The sequence below is a fragment of the Balaenoptera ricei genome, chromosome 14, assembly GCF_028023285.1.
Source record: "Balaenoptera ricei isolate mBalRic1 chromosome 14, mBalRic1.hap2, whole genome shotgun sequence".
Classification (NCBI taxonomy): Eukaryota; Metazoa; Chordata; class Mammalia; order Artiodactyla; family Balaenopteridae; genus Balaenoptera; species Balaenoptera ricei.
The window spans coordinates 75187958-75207285 of NC_082652.1; the positions used below are offsets into that span (position 1 = coordinate 75187958).

The window sequence follows — 19328 nt, forward strand, 5'->3', positions numbered from 1 at the left end:
AAGGGAAAGTATTTGCAGCATGCATGACTGAGAAAATTATTATCCACATATATATCAAGAACATCCACAAAGCAGTAAAAAAATAAAAATTTAAAAAGAAAACAGACTCAATAGAAAACTGAGGAGGGGAGATTCCATAGAACAAACATGAATGATAAATAAATACATAGAAAGATGTTTAACCTCATCAATTATCAGTGAAATGCAAGTTAAGACTACAGTGAGATACATTTTATATTGTACACCCACTAGATTGATACAATTAAGAAATCTGAGAACACCAAAGGTGGACAACAGTATGTATCCATAGTAACCTTTTATGCTGTGGGTAGGATGTAAATTGTTAACAACTTTGGAAAACAATTCGGCACTATCTTTTCATTTGGAACATTTTCAAGACTCTACAACCCAGAAATTTGACTCTTAGACATCTACAGGAATCAAAAGAGATGATCAGGAGTGCGTCAAGAGATGCTAGGAAAGTGTGTAGTCTCAAAAAAAGGGAATCAATCCAAAGGTTCATTAACTAGAAAATACATAAATAAATTGAGGCATATTCACCAGCAGTGAAAATGAACTAATGCCACACACAGCAACATGGAGAAATCTGAAACACACAATGCCAAGTGTAAAAAGCAAGTAGCACGATACAACATAGGAATGGTACCATGTTTATAATCCTCCATCAAGTGGAAAAAAAAAAAAAAAAGAAAAAGAAAGAAAAAAGAGAATATTTACCTCTGGCAAGAAAGACGGGGGAATGCGGATAAGGAAGAAACCCAGATGGTTCTGATGATGCTGTAGTTTTGACAGTGAGTGGTGGGTCCCCGGGTCTTCACTCCATCATTTAGCTTCATAATTCATATATGCTACATGTATTATTTTGTAGGTATCAAACATCACAAGATAAAATATGTTTTGGAATATTTGGTTGGGGTGAGACTTATAAAAAGCATACGGAAGGAAGGGATACAGAAGCCACCAGAGTAGCCAACAGTCAACAAAACTCTTGTTATAAAGGAGCCCAAGAAAGAGGACCAGTCAGTAGGGAGTGTGAATGAGAGGGAGAGTATGTGTTTGGTTTGTTACGCTTTTGCTTTGTTTCTATTATGAAATATTTCGAGCACTGAGGTGTCAACCATAACATTCTACCGTTTGTTTTCTTTCCAAAAAAATAAAGCACCGCAGATAACTGTGGAAGCACCCTGCGTGCCCTCCACACCCCAAAAGGACGGTTAACTGCATTTCGTTTGATTTTTTTAACGGAGAGTTACCAGTGCGTGCCTGGATGCTGAAGGAGTTCTCCAGGAGGCAGGAACAACGCGTGGATGCCGTCCACTTGCATCAGCATCACCTACTAACTCACCAGCACAAGGCACATGTGTTAAGGGGTTTTCAGCTCAGCAGAGACGGTTCTGGGCCTCGCTCCTTTCAGCACCCTTCTGATGAAGCACATGCAGAGCTCTTGGGTCACGGGGCCTAGAATCACTAACTGTTGTGGCTATCAGGATCCAGCCCATACCCGTGGCATTCCCCCAACGCTCTCACTAGCTGGCCGAAGCAAAGATGGCAAGGAAGAGAGAAGGAGGGAAAACACCTCTTTTTTTCTTCAACTTGAACAGTAAGTATACCACAAGAATGGTGACAGTTTTCCTAACTAAAACGGACTAACAAACATAGTGGGTTGAGAGGGAACTCCCAAGAGTAAACCGTAAGATTCGTGAGAAAATGGAGGGAGCGGGGCAGAGAAGGAGCTAGATGGTCAGAGTGAAAGGCGGAGCAGGGCTATTCACTGGGAGGTGTCAAAGCGAAAAGCTTTACTTTGTGGCTAATCAAAAGTTACCAGATAACTTTCCCCCATGGCCACCTCAGACAAAACAGAATCAGGTAAACAGCATTTCCATCTCAGACGGAGTATCGTACAAATCCTACCACCTTCCTAAAGTTCACCAAAGACGCTCAGCAACAGCGTGGGGATGTGCTGATACCTGATCCCAGGTGCGTGATGGACTCAATTCCACAGGTTGGACTGAACCATCAGAATGTTTACCGGTAATTAGAACATAAGCTAGAGGAAGCCTAAATAGTGTATAATTACTGAAGACCATTAAATAAGAAAGCAAGAGTCCCTTTTGCCTCTTTCTCCCACTCCCACCTCTGCACCCTCTCACAACAGAATTGCAAAATCAATCTTCCACTTTTCTCAGAAAATAAAAAGCACTTCTGTGGCATCTGGGTGCAAAACAGGCAGTCGACAGCACACAGTAGCTGAACGAGGTCTCACGGTTACTGTTAGAAGATATAAAGTATAGTCAATTTTCAAGTATTCAAGTTATAGAAAGTTTCTCTCTCTCTCTCTCTCTCTCTCTCTCACACACACACACACACACACACACACACACACATGCAAATGCCACTGTGAAAGCTCCCCCAGCAACCCCATCTCTCAGCTGGGTTTCTGCAAACATCTCACCGCTGGTTCGGGCCACCCACCCTGACTACCCTTGAGCTGCGTTTTCCAGGCTGCAGTCAGAGTGTTCCCAGGCACAAATCTGGTGGGAGGAAACTGCACACTCTCCCTGCCTCGCAGCCTGGCATGATCTGGCCCCTACCTTCCCTCTCCCCAGCCTCAGCTCCAACCAAGCTCTAGCCCCTCCCCAAACACCATGCCCTGCTGACCCCCAGCCCACTTCCCTCCTCCTCCCCCTCAGACCTCAGTCAGGTGTGCCAGCTTCAGGGAAGGTTCTCCTGACTGTGTGGTCAGATACCCCATTGCAAACTCATCTAACGCCTCACACCTCTCAACGTAGAGGCTGACATTTCTCTGGTTGGTTATTCAGTGAATGTCTGTCTCCTACATTTAGCCGATGCAGAACCGTGTCTGTTTTGTTCATCATTTTATTTCTAGCACCCAGCATACTACCTGACACGTGGTGGATGCTCAATACAAAATTCTGAAAGTAAATGAATACCTTCCCGCATATGAATTTTTAAATAAATGTTAAAAATGTTCAAGTGTGGGAACAACAACAAAAAGAAATACCTAGTGCCCTTAAGTAAATGGGCACTATTTACAAATCTGATATTTTAATTTCTGATCCAAAAAAAAAAAAAACCCAACAAAAACATATGGGGCATAATTGTCATTGCCTCCCAAAACGTCTTTGGTACCAAATTTGAGAGTACATTCATAACAATACTCTTCAAGGTCCAAATTCATAATCATTCAAGTCCATTCTCCCTCCTTTATACTCATGTAGAAGTACACACACAGGATTTCAATGTTTCAGCTAAAACTGTAAAGTCTATAGTTATATTTAAAAAGCATCTTTGGAAGACGTCTACTTCCACACTTTGACATCACTTATTCGAAAAGCACTGTCTTACTGAATCAATGTAGAGCCTGTACCCAATGACAGCAGTATCCTATGCCAACTGCAATGCTGGCCTTGAAATTTTTTCTTCTTTATATCACCATAATACCTAGCACTGCAATTTGAATCTTGACTCTCAAAAAACATTTACTAAATGAATGAATGAATGAATGAACGAGTACATGAAAGTTAATAATTCTTAATAATTCTCTTGTTATTCCAGTGAAACATATTCACAATGAAAAAAAAACACCACTACGTACATTCATCCCTTTCACTTTTCTGAAGCTTTCAACATTCTTTAAACAATCAAGCCTTCATCAACAATAACGAATTTTTTAAGTAAAACTAATTTGCTTCAAGTAATTATGGAGTATTTCTCACCTTATCCAATTCTACCAAAATTACTAGGGATTAAAGTGGGACACTACAAAATGTACACCCATGTAAAAAAGAAATAGTTCCACATGGGCTGAAAAGATAAACTGAAGAATAATAAGAGGTTAACAAAATCAGGGGGAAATTAGATATCAAAAGAAAATCAACCTTGCAGCTAAAAGAAACTAAATGAAGAATCACAGTGCCAACAACAGAACAGAAAAGCATTCCATGGTTTGGGATACCAGTTAGACAATGAAGTTCTAGAAGGCACCCAACAAATAATGATTATTTGAACAAGGATTGAAATTGACATTGTTCAGTCTTCCTTTTCAAAATTGCAAAACTGGGTTATATATGAAATTGTAGATTAAATCTTGAAACATGATTACCACCTGATGACCAAAATGTTTTCTCTCTGAGTTTAAAGGTGAAGGGGTTGCAAAATATTCCCAATATGAATCCCTTATGTTTGAAAGTGAAGAAAAAGTTTGGGGAAGACACAGGTTCGAAACTGACATTTTTTTAAAAAAATGGGTAAAGTGGTCTAGAATATTCTCTTTGTCATAAAACTCTTGTTTCTATTCTGCAGCAAACATTAATAAATTCTTCCTACGCCAATTCCAACTAGAACTTGAATTGTTGGCTTCAACTGGAAACTGGAATCACTGTAACAGTAGGAGGTCACAGAGGGAAAGACACTGTAATATGAACTAACCAATACTCAAGGAAAGGGTGGTATTTACGTATTTTTCCTCTGCGTGATGTCAGTATGACACATTTTATTCACTTTGCCAATATGAAACAGCTATTTAACGGCAAACATGGCAAAAGAATCTAGATTGCCAGAATTCAGTTAAATAAATCATTTTCTCCAAATTAGCTTAAAATTTCCACTGCTGAATGATACAATAGGAAGAGTTTGGAACTGGGAACACCTAAATCTTGATTTCCACCCTGCCACTACCATTAAAAACATATATTTTGGGAAGGAACTGGATTATCTCAAAGGGAAATCCCAAATCCAGAAAAGGAAAAAAAAAAAGGCACCCAAGACAGGAATGTGTGCCTGGAGGTGACTGAGGTGCCTAGACCATAACTGAGTCCACTGCCGAGCTGAGGAACTTGCTCTCTTTCATCCACGCTTTGCAATGGCCTTCCTCTGTGCCTGGTTCACAGTGATCTTGATATTAAATGCTCCGTCCCAATGCCCCCATGTCAAAATCCTCCTCCTCTTTCAAGAATCAGAGTTGATTTGTCCATGAAACCTTCATTATTAATTTCCCCCAGCAAGAAATAAGTTTTTCTTTATCTAAACTCCCACAATGTTAATGACACTTGTCTTCTGGACATTGAGTATTAATTAAACATGTACATTTCTATTCTTTCCTGTCAAAATACATGCCCTCTCAGGGCATGACCTTGCTCCCACAAAGCCCTCTGAGTCCTATAATTGCTAACACAGGGGATGTGTACATAGCATGTACTAAAAATATATATAAGATGAGCCATCAATAAGAATTATGATAGGTAGATAAAAAATAACTGGCTAGATAGACACAACCGACATCCCATCTCCACTGGCTACATATTAAAACCCGAGTGGCTAAATTGAAGCTATGCTATGAGTCTCCAGATAATGATATAACTAAATAGACCTTTCTAAACCATTCATTATCAATTTTTACTCATCTTAAGTGGATATAAAAGTAATTACTGACAAGATATGCAAATGTGCGTGTTTTTCATCTTGCTCTTCAGCATTTTACACAAGATGAAAACTGGAGTGTCCAGAGCTATCATTTCAATATCTTCCTTCACAGAAGGTAGGTCTTTCCCTAGTTTAAAAGTCCTCGAAATGCCCTGTAGTTAAGTCTTGGCTTGGGAGATTTTTAGATACAAAACCTTCCATTTGGATGCCTTGCAATTCAGCTAAGTACCCCAAAAGGGAATGTTTAAATTAATGGAAGATTAAAGCTAAAGCAAGGAAGAACATTCTAAAAGGTATTCCGTAATGGGGCTTTGTCACCACCTTCTCTGTTTTATTGGGAAAATAGTCTTTTCCCAGGAGGCTGAAAGTTTATATGCCAATCATCAGTCTCGTTTAACTATTCGAACTTAAAAATGTCAGAGAAAAAAAAAAATTAGTAATGGAAATGCTGACATGCTATGAAGTCAAGAGGCATAAGCAGCTGCTCCTGTAACCCAGGGTCATAATTCAATCAAGCTGTATTTTGACGTCATCTGTTACAGAAAAAAACCAAATGGTTTATGAACAGCACCAGAACCCCCAAGATTAAATTACAGCCCTGATATTTAATCAGGGGTCTTACTTTGTTATTTTTAATAACACAATACATTTTAACAGTTATTCGTCAACTGCCTTAGCCAAATTAGAGCACGTGATGACAAGTGAGCTGGATTACGATGTCCATCTCTCACGATCTGAACTTTTATTATTTTTCAGAAATGGAAGATCATACAGGTTTTCCTCCTCTTAAGAAACATACAGTTGGTACCAACGGATTGAGTCCAAACCTTAATTAAAAGCAGCATGGGGTCCCTGAGCAGCAGGTCAGGACATCTGTATTTGTGTCCTATTATAGCCCATAACCAACTGTATGATTTGGGCAAAAGACTTTTAACCCTCCCAAACCTTAGCTCTTTAACCAAAAAAATCATAGAACATCTCTAAAGTCTCCTGCTAAGTCTAAATTTCTATAAGTCCTTTACTTGAAAGGCAATCTTGTGTAGTTTCTTTGGGATTCCCTGAGGATAGAAGGGCAAAATTTTTATAGCTGAAAAGACAATGAATTTTTAATTTAATTAAAAAATCACTCTGATCGAAGAGGCATTTGTCAGCTAAAAATTTTAGGGGCAATATCAATGTCAGCAAACGAAACAGGTTCTTTAAAAAGTAATGTACAAATACTGCTGAACGTGTGAAGGGTTGTTTGCAAAACAGATCAATACAGGCACATCCAACAATGGATTGCAGTTAATAAACCGCATATAGTAATTACCACCAATGGCAGTTTAGAAAGTCATTCATTAAATGTTAATTGTCACACAAAAGTACAAAAGCAGCCATTTGAACAATGGAGTGGCTGCACCTTTAAACAGAATACTTTCTTACAGCCCTGAAGTTCATCCGTATAAACTGATTCTAAACACACCTGGGTATCTGATATGCTGATTAACTGGGCCTTTATTGTTGAAATGAAAGCAAATATGACAACCTTTTTCAACACTTTTGCTATTCCTTTGAGCCTGATTAAAATATATATATATATATATATATGTAAAACTTATAGAAAGTGTCAACCAATCTTCTCTAAAGATTAAATTGTTATTTCTCTTACATCTCTCATAAGCATTAAGAGACATATGGTTGAAAAGTACCCACCTAAACCTCATGTGCCTACATCATTGCTGAGTCTAAGTGGGATCACAGATTTAGAAAATGGATAACCCAAGTGTAAGCTTATAAACTTGGCAGTCAATTTTGAAAACTTTATTCAGAGTAATAAGAAACCGGTAACAAAAATAAATAAAACCTTTAAAAAAAAAAATAACTTTGATGTGCTTTACTTTACTTTCTCTAATACTCAACACCATCTAATTAACTTGGAAGAACACCTGGTCATAAAAAAATAGCTCATAAAAGACAAAAAATAAGGAAGGAAGGGATTTTTTTTCTGTTCCTACCTAGCTTCATTTGGATGCTTTGTGCAAAATCTGACTTACCCAACATATAGGTATAAGTTCTAAAGGTCTGGCCAAGAACATTTTGGTTCAAGACTTGTAAACTGAAGAACATTTCAAAACACACCATGTTCCTTATTAGACAACTTCAGATCTGTTATCTTGGCTTATGGGAACAGATCTAAATAGCATCATAATACTTAAACGTTGAAGCCTGGGGCCACCAGGACTCAACTCTCTGCCTTGGACGAGGCTGCAAACTTCCAATATAAAATGTAGTTTACCATTAGGAGTAAATGTTTGATCTGTAAAGCTTCCAAAATTACTTTGTTTATCATAGCAGATGAAAGCAAAAAGGAATAATTTTAAGCTCAAAACAAAACTGTTTATATGACAGTCTTTACTGCTCCATGATTCTAAGCATTTAAGACAGATTCGAGCAATTAACAGCATAAACTTTCATTACATAGTTCTATTATATATGTTTATGTGACTTAGCTGTTCATCTGTTATTTAAGTGATTTCCTCATTACAATAGCAGGGTAAAGATGATTTGCTGATGCTGTCAAAAATGTTAAGCATTTCAGGCTCAACAGATCTTGGACCCCTATGCTTGTTTAATGCATTTTATTTACTTAAGTCAATGTCAAATAGAGTACTGCTTCTTCCTTCTGAATTTAGAAAACGTAACATTTTAAGCACATGCCTGGTAATAGACATATCAAAACTTCAAAACTGCTTATTTTAGTGATGCAGATAGAATTCAGGGTTTTTGTTCTTGAATATTAAGTTTCAAAGATCTAACAAGGAACTGCAAAACTTCTTTTTACAGTTAAAGATAGGAAACCTTCCTTTTTTTTTTTTTTTAGATATTAACAGAGCAAGCTTGGTTACCTCAACTTTTGGTTTGACTAGGTACATTAAAATAATTGAAAACAAAATATTTTCACTGGTACCCAAGCAGACTGTCAATTTACAATAGAACCAAAACACAACTTTGAAAATACCTACTATATTTTCCTTGTTAAAAAAATAATAAAAATATGAGAGAGATACTAAGTCACATTGAAATCCAACATAAACTAGAAACCTAGTTTGGATAAGAAAGCAGGAAAAATAATGGACATGGTTTATAACATTATCTTAAAAACATGTTTTTTAAAAATGTTTATCTACACTAAAGATCAGGAACAGTATTGCACACCAAGCCTCAATAACATATCCGTAAGCCTATAAGATATTGAAAAAATAAGCTATATCTGACTCTGTGTCTCTGTGTGTGTGTGTGTGTGTGTGTGTGTGTGTGTGTGTGTGTATGTGTCTGAAAAGACACTGAGCTAGGCAGACCTGGGTTTAGAACCTGATTCATTCTGGCTGCCTTGAGAGCAAGTAGTTTACCATCTCTGAATCTCAGTTTCCTCATTTATAAATTGAGCATGGTAATCCTGGCATCTCACTGGGTTCTTGTGAGGATTAAAAAAATACAAGAATATAAAGTGCATAGCACACCACTTGGCATAGTAGGAAGCACTTTAATTCTGTCAGTGTCATGCCCATCTACCCCTGTTATTCAATCTAACATCTTGCAAATAGTCAGAGGCCAGATCAGGCAAAAGAGAATGATCAACAATCCAAAATTCAGCTCCAAACCTTAAAAAGCATTCAAAGGGCACATGCACACTTAAAGGCATTTGTAGGCACAAAGATCAGCACACAAATCCTGGTACCCTATTACGCAATACAAATTTAGAAAAACATAGTAGTGAAACCAATATTACTCCAATAGAAGGATTTGCAGGGCCATATAGAATTAGCAAATCAAAACTTGTTTTTTAGATTAGCAAATAAAGGCATAGTTTAGAACCTCTTAACTTGGGCCTCAGTTTTCTTTGTCTGTACAATGAAGGCACTGGGCTGTCTATTTCTAAGGGGTTCCTATCCCCCGAATTCTATGATTCTAACAGAATGGGTTTAATGCCACTTTGCTTATTTTGTAACCTGTTAACCTGCATTTTATAAAAGTCATACAACCCTTATGAACTGCACTATAATAGTAAGGCTGTTTAAAACACACACACACAATTAAATAAGTGTGCTCCACAAATACCTTTAAGGGAGACCATTTGTTTTTTCACGCCATAACCATGAACTCAAACTGTACGGATGGAAATTAATTCAGGATGCTGACCATTTGAATTTTCTCTGTGATACAAAACTACCCATTGGATCGATTTATTTTTTCTTACTGAATTTACCAAACTGATGTGTCATTTGGGTGTCATGTGGGTATCAGTGAACTAACTTGCGTGAATGTCAATAAGTGTTTTTTCTCTTCCAAAAATGACCATGACAGGGATGTGGTGTGTTTTACTGCTGCTCTTCATTGTTAAAACACCCATCCATTTGGCACCTTTAACAAATGCTGAACACCTAAGTAAAACTAAACAGTTACGGGGGAAAAGGTTCAACTTTTAAACGAAGGGAGGAAGATGTAGGATCCGTCACAGACTAACTGTAAATACATGTAACAGATGTGACCAGGACTGTTGTTGAGTATGGATAATTTTAGAGCCCCAACTTTAAAACTACTTTGTAAAAGATGCCGAAGCTAGTATGTTTATCTTTTGCTCATAAAAGACTCAAAGGTAACCAAAGAAACTGTAGTTTTGTTATATTAGAAAATTAAACCCCTGTTCATCAATAAATTATAGACTCTAGGTGAATTTTTCTTTTCTTCTGGTAACTTTGCCATCCTACTTTTTAATGAGAATAATTTTCCAATCATCCAGGCATGTGGATGCTTTTAGCTAGTTTTAAGATCAATGATATAATGGATCTGAAATCCCTTTATATAAGTCACCATATAGGTTTCAAATATTTCTTAAAAATAATTCCAGAGCCCACCAATTCTCCCCGTTAAGGTCATCCAAGCTCTGAACTATCATGGCTGAATTGTTTTAGTGCTCTCTGCTGAACACCTGCAAACATCAAACAAAAACTGCTGGTCCTTTCCTGGGTTGACAAAAGCCTTTCATGTGAAAAATGCTCCCTGGGAATGTCAGGCTGTAGCTCAGGTTACATTCCATTCTTCCTAGCAGCCTCACTATTTCTTAAGGTGGTAGGAAAAACCATGTTTGTGAAATGAAAGATTAAAGGCAATATGGCCACACTTTTTTTAATTCTCACATTGCAAATCACGAAGGAGCGTCCTATATGAATGGAATCCACAGCTACTGAGAACTTTAAGCATGAAACATTACCATGCCTCACTTTGAAAAAACAGAGCTGGTTTTTCCAATATGAACAGTTCACTTATACTTCGGATCTTTTTTCTCTGGACCCAAGTTTCAAAGCTACCCATGGAAGTGACATCTGAGCACCCTTGGGACAATGGATATTAACCTGATGTACATTTAGAAAATTATTTCTCAGTCCAAAGTTTCCTAGTTCATCCTTCCAGGAGCAAAATGCAGTTTTCCTCATTTTTTTTTTTTTTATTTGTTATGCTTTAAAAGGGACTTATCTTTGTTACTGAGTGGAAACAAAGCCATTTAACTGTGTCTTGGACAGAGGAGAAAAATCAACACCCCAATCTGTACCGTGTATATTATAGACCCCATCATACTGCATTGGATGAAGACCCTGCATTTTCAATCCAGCAAGGAGAACAAAATCCGCACTACACTTTTTACCTTTACAAGTAAACATTTGGGCCTGAAAACTACACCTCTGGTACAACGTCACTTAAAGTTTAACACCTTAAAAATAATCACAGCGTATTCATTGGAATATCACAACACGTCTCACTAAGGATGAAGCCTCTGTCTAGGTTTACATATACAGATATACTGTCTTAAGAACTGTGTAAATTTCAGTATATGATCATTTACCAAAATGCATTAATACATATTCATACTTATTCAGCCTACACTCTGTAAACACTTAAACATCATAGCAAGGACTTCATTTAAATGTGAACATAGAAAAGGGACCAGATGCACAATTATCTTTTTAAATGTAACACAATTTCATGCTTCTAAATCACCTTACTTTATTAAACTATACCTAAACTGATATACTTAATTATTCCAAATGTGTCCATTTTACAAAGTACAAAAGAGTATTTTTGCACTGACTCTGAAAGCAGTCTATCTCTGAGCCTTTCTGACATAATCTACTTTCAGATTTCAACTGAATATACATTTTCTTAAGGAAAATCATGAAGAAAGTTGCTGTCAGAGATAAAGTTAGTAACTGTTTTGATACTGCCTAACATGAAAAATTAATCTGCCTACAAGAGATACTTGTACTCATCTTTCCTTCAAAGTTGTATAGAGAACACGATACAGAAATTTGGAAGATACAATACGAATACAACAACAAAAAAAATTTTAAGTCCCAAATGAAAATTATAACAGGGTCCAGGACAGTAAAACACAAACATATGGTCAGTAGTCCTTTTAATCAAAGTGGACCCCCCAAAATAAAAGATGAAATATAACTATAGGAGGCATCTCATATTTCACAAATCAAGTTATAGAGATAAAAAATCCCTCAGACTTATGGGGGCCAGCAAAAGGAGAAGTAACTTATTTGGAAATGAGCAACTTTTAAATGCCATTAATTTTATTAAAAAATACCAATTATACAAATCACAAAGATGAACAGATTTCTTCATTGCTACAACACCAAATGAATATTAAGAGATGTGAAATTATCTTCAATAGCTAACAGACAATTCCACTGGTATCTCACAGCTAAACGATGTCAACATTTACCAGTCTGACTTAAGAACAGGACTCTGTCTAATGTCCTGTTATGTACCACTGCCAGAACTCCTAAAAAACTACAGCTGTTTAACAAGCATAAATGGATTTAAGCCTTGAACCTAAAGGACAGCAGGCAACAATGTATGCCTCCTTCTGATATGAAATTCCCTACACAAAAAAAATACGTTTTAAATGAATAGCATATTTTCAGTTTTCACTTTTAATAAGAGACCTTCAGAGAGTCCCCTATTAAAACTCCTCCTTAGATACCAGATAATCATTGCACACACAGATTCCTTTGTGAATAGCGCTAACGTCTTTTTAAAGCATCAGCCAAAGACCTTTCATTTATAAAATGTAAAAGTCCTTCCAAATTTGCAACTTTAAGTATAGAAAAATTCATCGCACAATTCTTAAAAAAAAAAAAAAAAAGCTAAAGCACCAAAAAGGATATTTTAAATATAAATGAATTCATATTTAGCTCTCAGATTAGCAAGAGTCTCTCTATTTACAGCTATGGTTTACTACGCAGCATTCATCTGCAAAATTAAGTGCTCATTTCTTTAAAAGGGTTAATTATACATAGTACCCAATAAAATTGATATTATTTACAAGGGATTTGCCCTTTTCATGAAAGTTAGATTTTTCCCTCTATTTTCAAATAAGGAAACATTAATTTATTCCCCCATGTTAACACTGTCTTATCTTCACGTTTGATTACAACTGTATCAGAAAATTGCTTTTAAAGTAAGTGATGAATTCTGAGACAGTTTCCTTGATTTAAAAAAAAAAAAAAAACCTACTTTTAATTTTGCAAAAGATAACGTTTTTGCCTAAGTTATACCACTAATGGATAATGAAATAACCATATCATTACAGGCTAAAATTTCAATGACTTTTTCAGAACACTTCAACAGAGCCAAAAATATACCATGAGTGAATAAACAGCTAAGAACATTGAACTACACACTAAGAAAAGAATTTACATACTTGAGCCAGTAAAATGTCCACTCGCCAAAGAAGTTGGTCCATTTTTCCCACTGCTCACAGGAGGTGAAAACATCTAGAAGAAACAAAGAAATATTACTGTTGAAAAGAAGACATTTGTGCCTTCAGAGTTCATCAAAGATCTTTCATACTCTCACTATATAATATACAGTTTACGCTAAGGGTTCATTTTAGTAAAATACATCACCATCCAACTTAAAACTAAAACAGGCACAACATTACCAATCACTCTCCCCCCGCCCCAACCTTTACCACTCTGTTTTCTTTTTCCTCAGGTTCATTAGATCGCCAGAACTAGGCAGGACTACATTTTAAACCAACACAGTCCCCATAATGTGAACAAGATTCAGTTTGGAGGGCAGCAAGCTCTCTAGAAAACACTAGTTTTACAAAGGAGAAGAAAGTTGCTTGTTTTATATTGAAAACCTTGGCCATAAACGTGGCAATGTCCATTTCCATCCCGTATAGGATTTGCCTGTCATATGTGAACCCAAATAAAAATAAAAGTGCCACCTGCACTAAATTCTCATTTCGTCTCTAACATGAGAGCAATTTGAAGCAAGACTCTCTCTCCCTCTCTCTTTCTCTGTTTCTCTCTCTCTCTCTCTCTCTCTCACTCTCACTCTCTCTCTCTTTCACTCTCTCTCTCTCTCTCCAGCATTTATTTCGACCCTAATTGGTTTCCCTCTTCTTCGACGTATCTAGTGGATAATGCGCACCTTCCCTGAGTCAGAGCCTGCAAAAAGCAAAGGAACGAATGGAGAAAGTGCAGCAAGCAGAAAGGGGGCTACAAAGCTGCCTAGGGCTACGTTTCCTGGCAAAACTTCCGAAAGCCATTTCTCCAAAAGGTCCAGAACAGAAGCAGCAGAGGCAGCAATAGCAGCAGCAGCAGTAGCGGCAGCGGCAGCAGCAACATGAAAGAGCCCCACTTAGAAGGCGGTTTGGATTTTATTTGTGTGTTTTGTGGATTCTTTTTATTTTGCTTTGCAAATGCATCTTACACCAAACTCATCTGGCATTAAAAATGAATTAATTCCCCTGACCTGTTTGGGACTTGGTATGGGGAAGGGAAGCAAAGGGATGGAGAAGGACCAAGTTCCGTCGTAAAAACTCCACAAGTGTGTTAAGTTCTGCTTTGTGCTGATCTCACGACTCCGAGATTTACAAAGACCGTCTAAAAGGGTTCTAAAGAATGTATGCTCAGCCTATGCACACGAGTTTTCAGAATCCCAGGAAAAGATGTAATTAGGAGGACTACAGGTCCTACTAATCCAAAGCATCATCAGTTTAAAACTTTGACACAACTGGGGTCTCCTATTTTCTCTTTTCCATTTTCAGAAAAAATAAATAAATAAAATGAGCAGTGCGCAAAGTATCAGTACTCTCAGTGTCCAGATAAGGCCAAGTTTAGGGGTGGTTTACAGTTTTAGGGGTGTCTGTTTTTCCCTTCCATTGGAGTGAGACTCCATTATTTGGGGGGTTCGGTGGGTAAGGAATTCAAAAGCAAGTAATTAAGACTCTGAAAAAAAAAAGCCTGAATCGTCCATCACACCCAAAAATTGTAGTTAAAAACTTATCAAAAAGACCTTCATGTTTACCAAGGACTCAGCCAATTAAAAATTATTCCTGTCCTTTAGATTATTATTGGTTTCTAGCTCAAAGTGTTTGGGTTTTTCGTTTTGTTTTGTTTTGTTTCACAGCTGTTGTTAGTTTCCACCGTTCTTTCTTACCGCACTGAAATCCAGTAAATCACTCAGCTCTTTGTCCGTCCCTAAGGCAGCCATTCGCTGTTGGTGATGCATTTTAGCAAAATCACACAAACCTAGAAACATGGAAATAACCGCAATCAGAAAATCCAGTCCCAATCCTTGGAGAAAACACAATCGGATTTTTGGAGACTGGGGGGGTTGTGGGGTAGGGATGTGAGGGCGGATGGGATTAAGGTAGAAAGGAGGGAGGCACAGACAGGAGAGTTGTTTTTTGTTGTTTTTTTTTTTTTAAGAAGGAATAGGCAGCAATAGCAAAAAAAAAAAACCAAAAAACTGCTATTGATATTGTATTTCCAAAGAGACGATCAAAACTGGCAACATCCACTATAAAACCAAATCCGGGAAGGAAAAAAAAAAAAAAAGCCGCTCTTCAGCGCATCATTTTATGCAACAGGAGGTAGAGCGAGAAATGAATGGATCCCAGAGAAAAGAGAAACTACTCAGAACGATCCGGTCTCAACTTTCCCCCCACCCCCCCACACACTCACACACACGCACACACGCTCACACACACGCTCACACACACACCACTCCCCTCTGCGTTTCAAAGTAGCTATAAAGAAATTAAAGATGAGCGTCTCTGGAGTGAAAACACGTCCAAAGGGGGAGGGGTGACAGGGTCGACGAAAGCGTGGGGGGGGGGAGGGAAGCGGAGTGGAGGGTCGGGTCCCGTAATGGTCCAGCACCCTAATTTGTGAAAGAAAGGGTTGTAAAAATTAAAGTCAGGCCCTTGGCAAAGTCATCGGTCCCTCCAAGTGGCACTGCCGGGGAGGGGGGGCTGAGGGGGGGGTAGGGACGAGGGGGAGGGAAGAGGCGCGGGAGAGGAAGGGGTGTCTCCAAGGGGAGCGCCGGGAGCCGGGAGCCCGCGGCACGGGAGGCGCGGAGCCGCGTGCGGGGCCGCCGAGCCCGAGCCCCACGCCGCCCGGCGCACCAGCCCCGCCGAGCCCCGCCGGCGCCGGTACCTACCGCCCGCGCGCGAGAAGGGGCTCTCCGTGCACCGCCGGCGCCGAGGCGGCGTTCATGTCTAACCACTGCCTCCACCTCCTCCGCCTGCGCCCGCGCCCGCTCCTTCCCCGCCGCCGCCGCCGCCGCCGCCGCCGCCGCCGCCACTACAGATCCGCAGACACACAGCCAAGATCCCTGACTCTTAACACCAACTCTCTTCTCCGGGGAGGGGAGGGGACGAGGGAAGGGGGGGAGGGGGAAACACGCAGAGGCGCACGGAATTGCAAGTTCAGCAAAGAAATGGGTGGGGGGCCTCCGGCGGGGAGACGCGGCTCGCTCGGGTCGGGCTGCCTGGGATGCACCCCCCCCCCGGAGAAAAAAAAATCTCAACACCTCCCCCGCCGCGCAAAAAAAAAAAAAAAAAAATTACAAACGAAATTTCATCGAGCACCTCAATTTCCCTCAGAACGTCAGTTACAATCTGAAGCCTGAACAGTTCAGTTTTTGCCCGTTTCATCCATCGGAGGCACTTTGAAATTTATTCGAGTTTACATCCCCTCACTTCTTTCTTTCTCTGACTCTCGTTCCCTCTCACTCACACATCCACACACGGCAAAGCAAGTTTATACTAGGCTGCAAATACACGTGATGCAAAAAGACTTTGCCAAGAGGAACAATATTTTTCTTTTCCAGATATAAACCAAGCCACATTTTGCTGGGGAGATTTTCATGTCGGTAGTTCTGCGTTGGGGGCGAAACCTAAATTACATACGTTTTTTTCCCCTCCCTTTTAAGTCACAGAATAGTATAGCTGCAAACTTCAACAACAACAACAAAAAAGGCAATTTTTGAGGGTGGATGTTGTTTTGTTTTTACACTTGAGTTCCTAGGCACGCTAAGTCCCCGTTCGCCAGCACTTTAAGTTTTTAATTCAACATTTACCGTTACAGGCCCTGCATGCTCTTAAAACACACTTTTTCACATCACTTTTTAGGATAAAAATTAAGCTGCATAATTCTATCGTTTCATAATAACAAGCGTACTTTATCCAGTATATGCAACATACGCTATTTTAACGTGTGTTAAAATACACATTCTATAAACCCTGTTATTGCTAGATGTGCGGGTACATACACAAAATGCATGCACACACTTTTTCCCATTGGCGATTATTTAATAGGTTGTTCCTTTTGTTTTAATAAAACACTGGGATCGACATTTAAAATATTAAATTCAATTACAAACAGTTTACTCTGACAGCAAATTGTAACGTTACCTTAAATGGCCACAAATATGCTCACAATATTCCAAGGAAAGTGACTTTAAAAAGAGAGACAAAAATCTTCTGCAAGTACTTAGTATCTCACATGTGTATCCCCCAAAAAAGTATTTTAACTGGTACTCAGTTCTGCTCCAGGGATATCCACAGAATACAAGATTATGCACCTGGCTCTGGTTTTTGCATATTCCACCATAAAACTGCAACAAAATTCCCTCCCCCAAAAAAGAAATCATTAAAAAAAAAAATCCAACAACTTTTTCTTATTGTTTATAAAAAAAATATCAACACAGGATAGTTATAATTTTTCCTCAAACAAATCTTGTTGGTGGTTTTTTTTTTTTTTCTTCTCCTCTTATAAAGCCTTAAACTTGTTCCAAGTTTAGAGGTGTCTCATCATCATCCTCCTCCTCCTCCTGATCATCACCATTGACTCCCCCGTGGAGTCACATTGATAATAATAGGTTTCCCTGAAAGATACATTGTAATCCATTCACATCCGGGCACTGCGGACTTATAAAGAGAAGGCGCTGCGGCCGTGGCTGCTCCTCCAGACAATGACTGGGGAGGGGCGGGGCGGGAGCGGGCAACCATAGAGTAGTAAACAGAGTGCCTAGAGAGGCGACCAAGATGGCGGCGCGTGCGGGCCACGCCTCCTCCGGGAAAGGAGGCGGGTGGCGGGGTTCGGGCGGGTGTCGCGCGTGGGCCAGAGCTGTAAGGGCTCTCGAGGCTGGGGCCATTCGTAGGCCCCGTGTTCCTGCGCGTTGCTTCTTGTTCCCGGCCCTTGCCCTTCTCTGTTCTTTGACTCAAAAGTGTAGTTTCTAAATAAATTAAGGAATTAAACTCCAAAGACTTGCGCGGAGGAGTCGGAGTCCGTGAGGGAGGCTCGGGAGAGGGAGGCCTCCCCGACGGCAAGCCGGAGTCTGGTTCTCCCGCGGTGTGGAGCCGGCCCTCTTAGCGAGACTCGGGCGGCGTGGAGAGAGGCCGCTGAGCCAAGGTGTAGCTCCTGGGCCTCGAGAGGGATGTGGGTCCTCTGCTAAACCACCCCGCACCCATCTTTTTCTTGACCCCTGGAAAGTGAGAACTGTCTAAGTCCGGGAAGTCCACACTTGGAGAAGACGTTCGTTTATTCCCATGTAGGCTTAGATCCACTCTGTGCCGTGACCCACTACTGATGCAACGTCTCGTCCTCGCCCAGGAAGTTCTACCCTCTCTCGCCAGTTTTCTGGTCTGTGAAATGCAAATAGCAAAGGCCCGCTTTATGAATTTCGTAAGAATTAAAGGGATCAAGATAAAGACGAAGCTGCCCCGAAAGAAATCTTCCCTTTCCATCTCTAATTCCTCGCTAAACCAACTGATACGTCTAATCTAGTCCATGGGATTTTAAATGGAGATTACTCCGAAAGAATAGCTTGTAGCCCTCCCCCAGGAGAAAAGCAAGTAATAATAACGATAGGTTAACCCTTATATAGTGGGTTTACTATGTGCCAAACACTGTTCTAAGAGTTTCTCAAGTACTGGTTGTTTTAATCCTGAGAGTGACGTCTATGGAGTTTGTGTTACTATTTGACCCAGAGCCCTTTAATAAGTGGTACAGACTTGCCTCAATTACACTTTATTAAGTGATAGAGCCCACCTTGGAAGACAGGCAGTCTGCAATCAGAATCCACATCCAACCGCATTCCTAATTCATCTGGCAGCGGGAACATCCTAAACTCCATTTTCTGATGCAGTTTTGTGGCAGTGACAGAGTTCAGATCAATTTTCATGATCTTTTGTTTATAGGTAAGTTTTTTTTCAAATAAATTTATTTATTTATTTTTGGCTGCATTGGGTCTTCGTTGCTGTGGGGACTTTCTCTAGTTACACAGGGAGCGGGGGCTACTCTTTGTTGCGGTGCACGGGCTTCTCATTGCGGTGTCTTCTCTTGTTGTGGAGCACGGGCTCTAGGCACGAGGGCCTCAGCAGTTGTGGCACGTGGGCTCAGTAGTTGTGGCTCGTGGGCTCTAGAGCGAAGGCTCAGTAGGTGTGGTGCATGGGCTTAGTTGCTCCGCGGCATGTGGGATCTTCCCGGACCAGGGCTCGAACCCGTGTCCCCTGC

General features: G+C 39.8%; 1 protein-coding gene across 14 annotated transcripts in view; it reads right to left on the reverse strand.

The window, feature by feature from the left end:
• The window catches only part of TCF4 (transcription factor 4), a 355534-nt gene extending 337764 nt beyond the window's left edge, over nt 1–17770 (reverse strand). For 8 of the 14 annotated variants that reach the window (XM_059895591.1, XM_059895593.1, XM_059895592.1 and 5 more), the window contains exons 1-3: nt 15970–16074; nt 14965–15056; nt 13217–13289 (exon numbers count right to left, since the gene is read on the reverse strand). In XM_059895591.1, coding sequence (XP_059751574.1) covers nt 13217–13289; nt 14965–15036 — 145 coding nt within the window. In that variant the 5' untranslated portion in view covers nt 15037–15056; nt 15970–16074. Of the gene's footprint in view, nt 1–13216; nt 13290–13747; nt 13769–14832; nt 14854–14964; nt 15057–15969; nt 16075–16399; nt 16512–17224 lie in introns of those variants that run through there. The other 6 variants (XM_059895581.1, XM_059895582.1, XM_059895588.1 and 3 more) reach the window with 6 other exon arrangements.
• Between the last annotated feature and the right edge of the window lie 1558 nt (nt 17771–19328).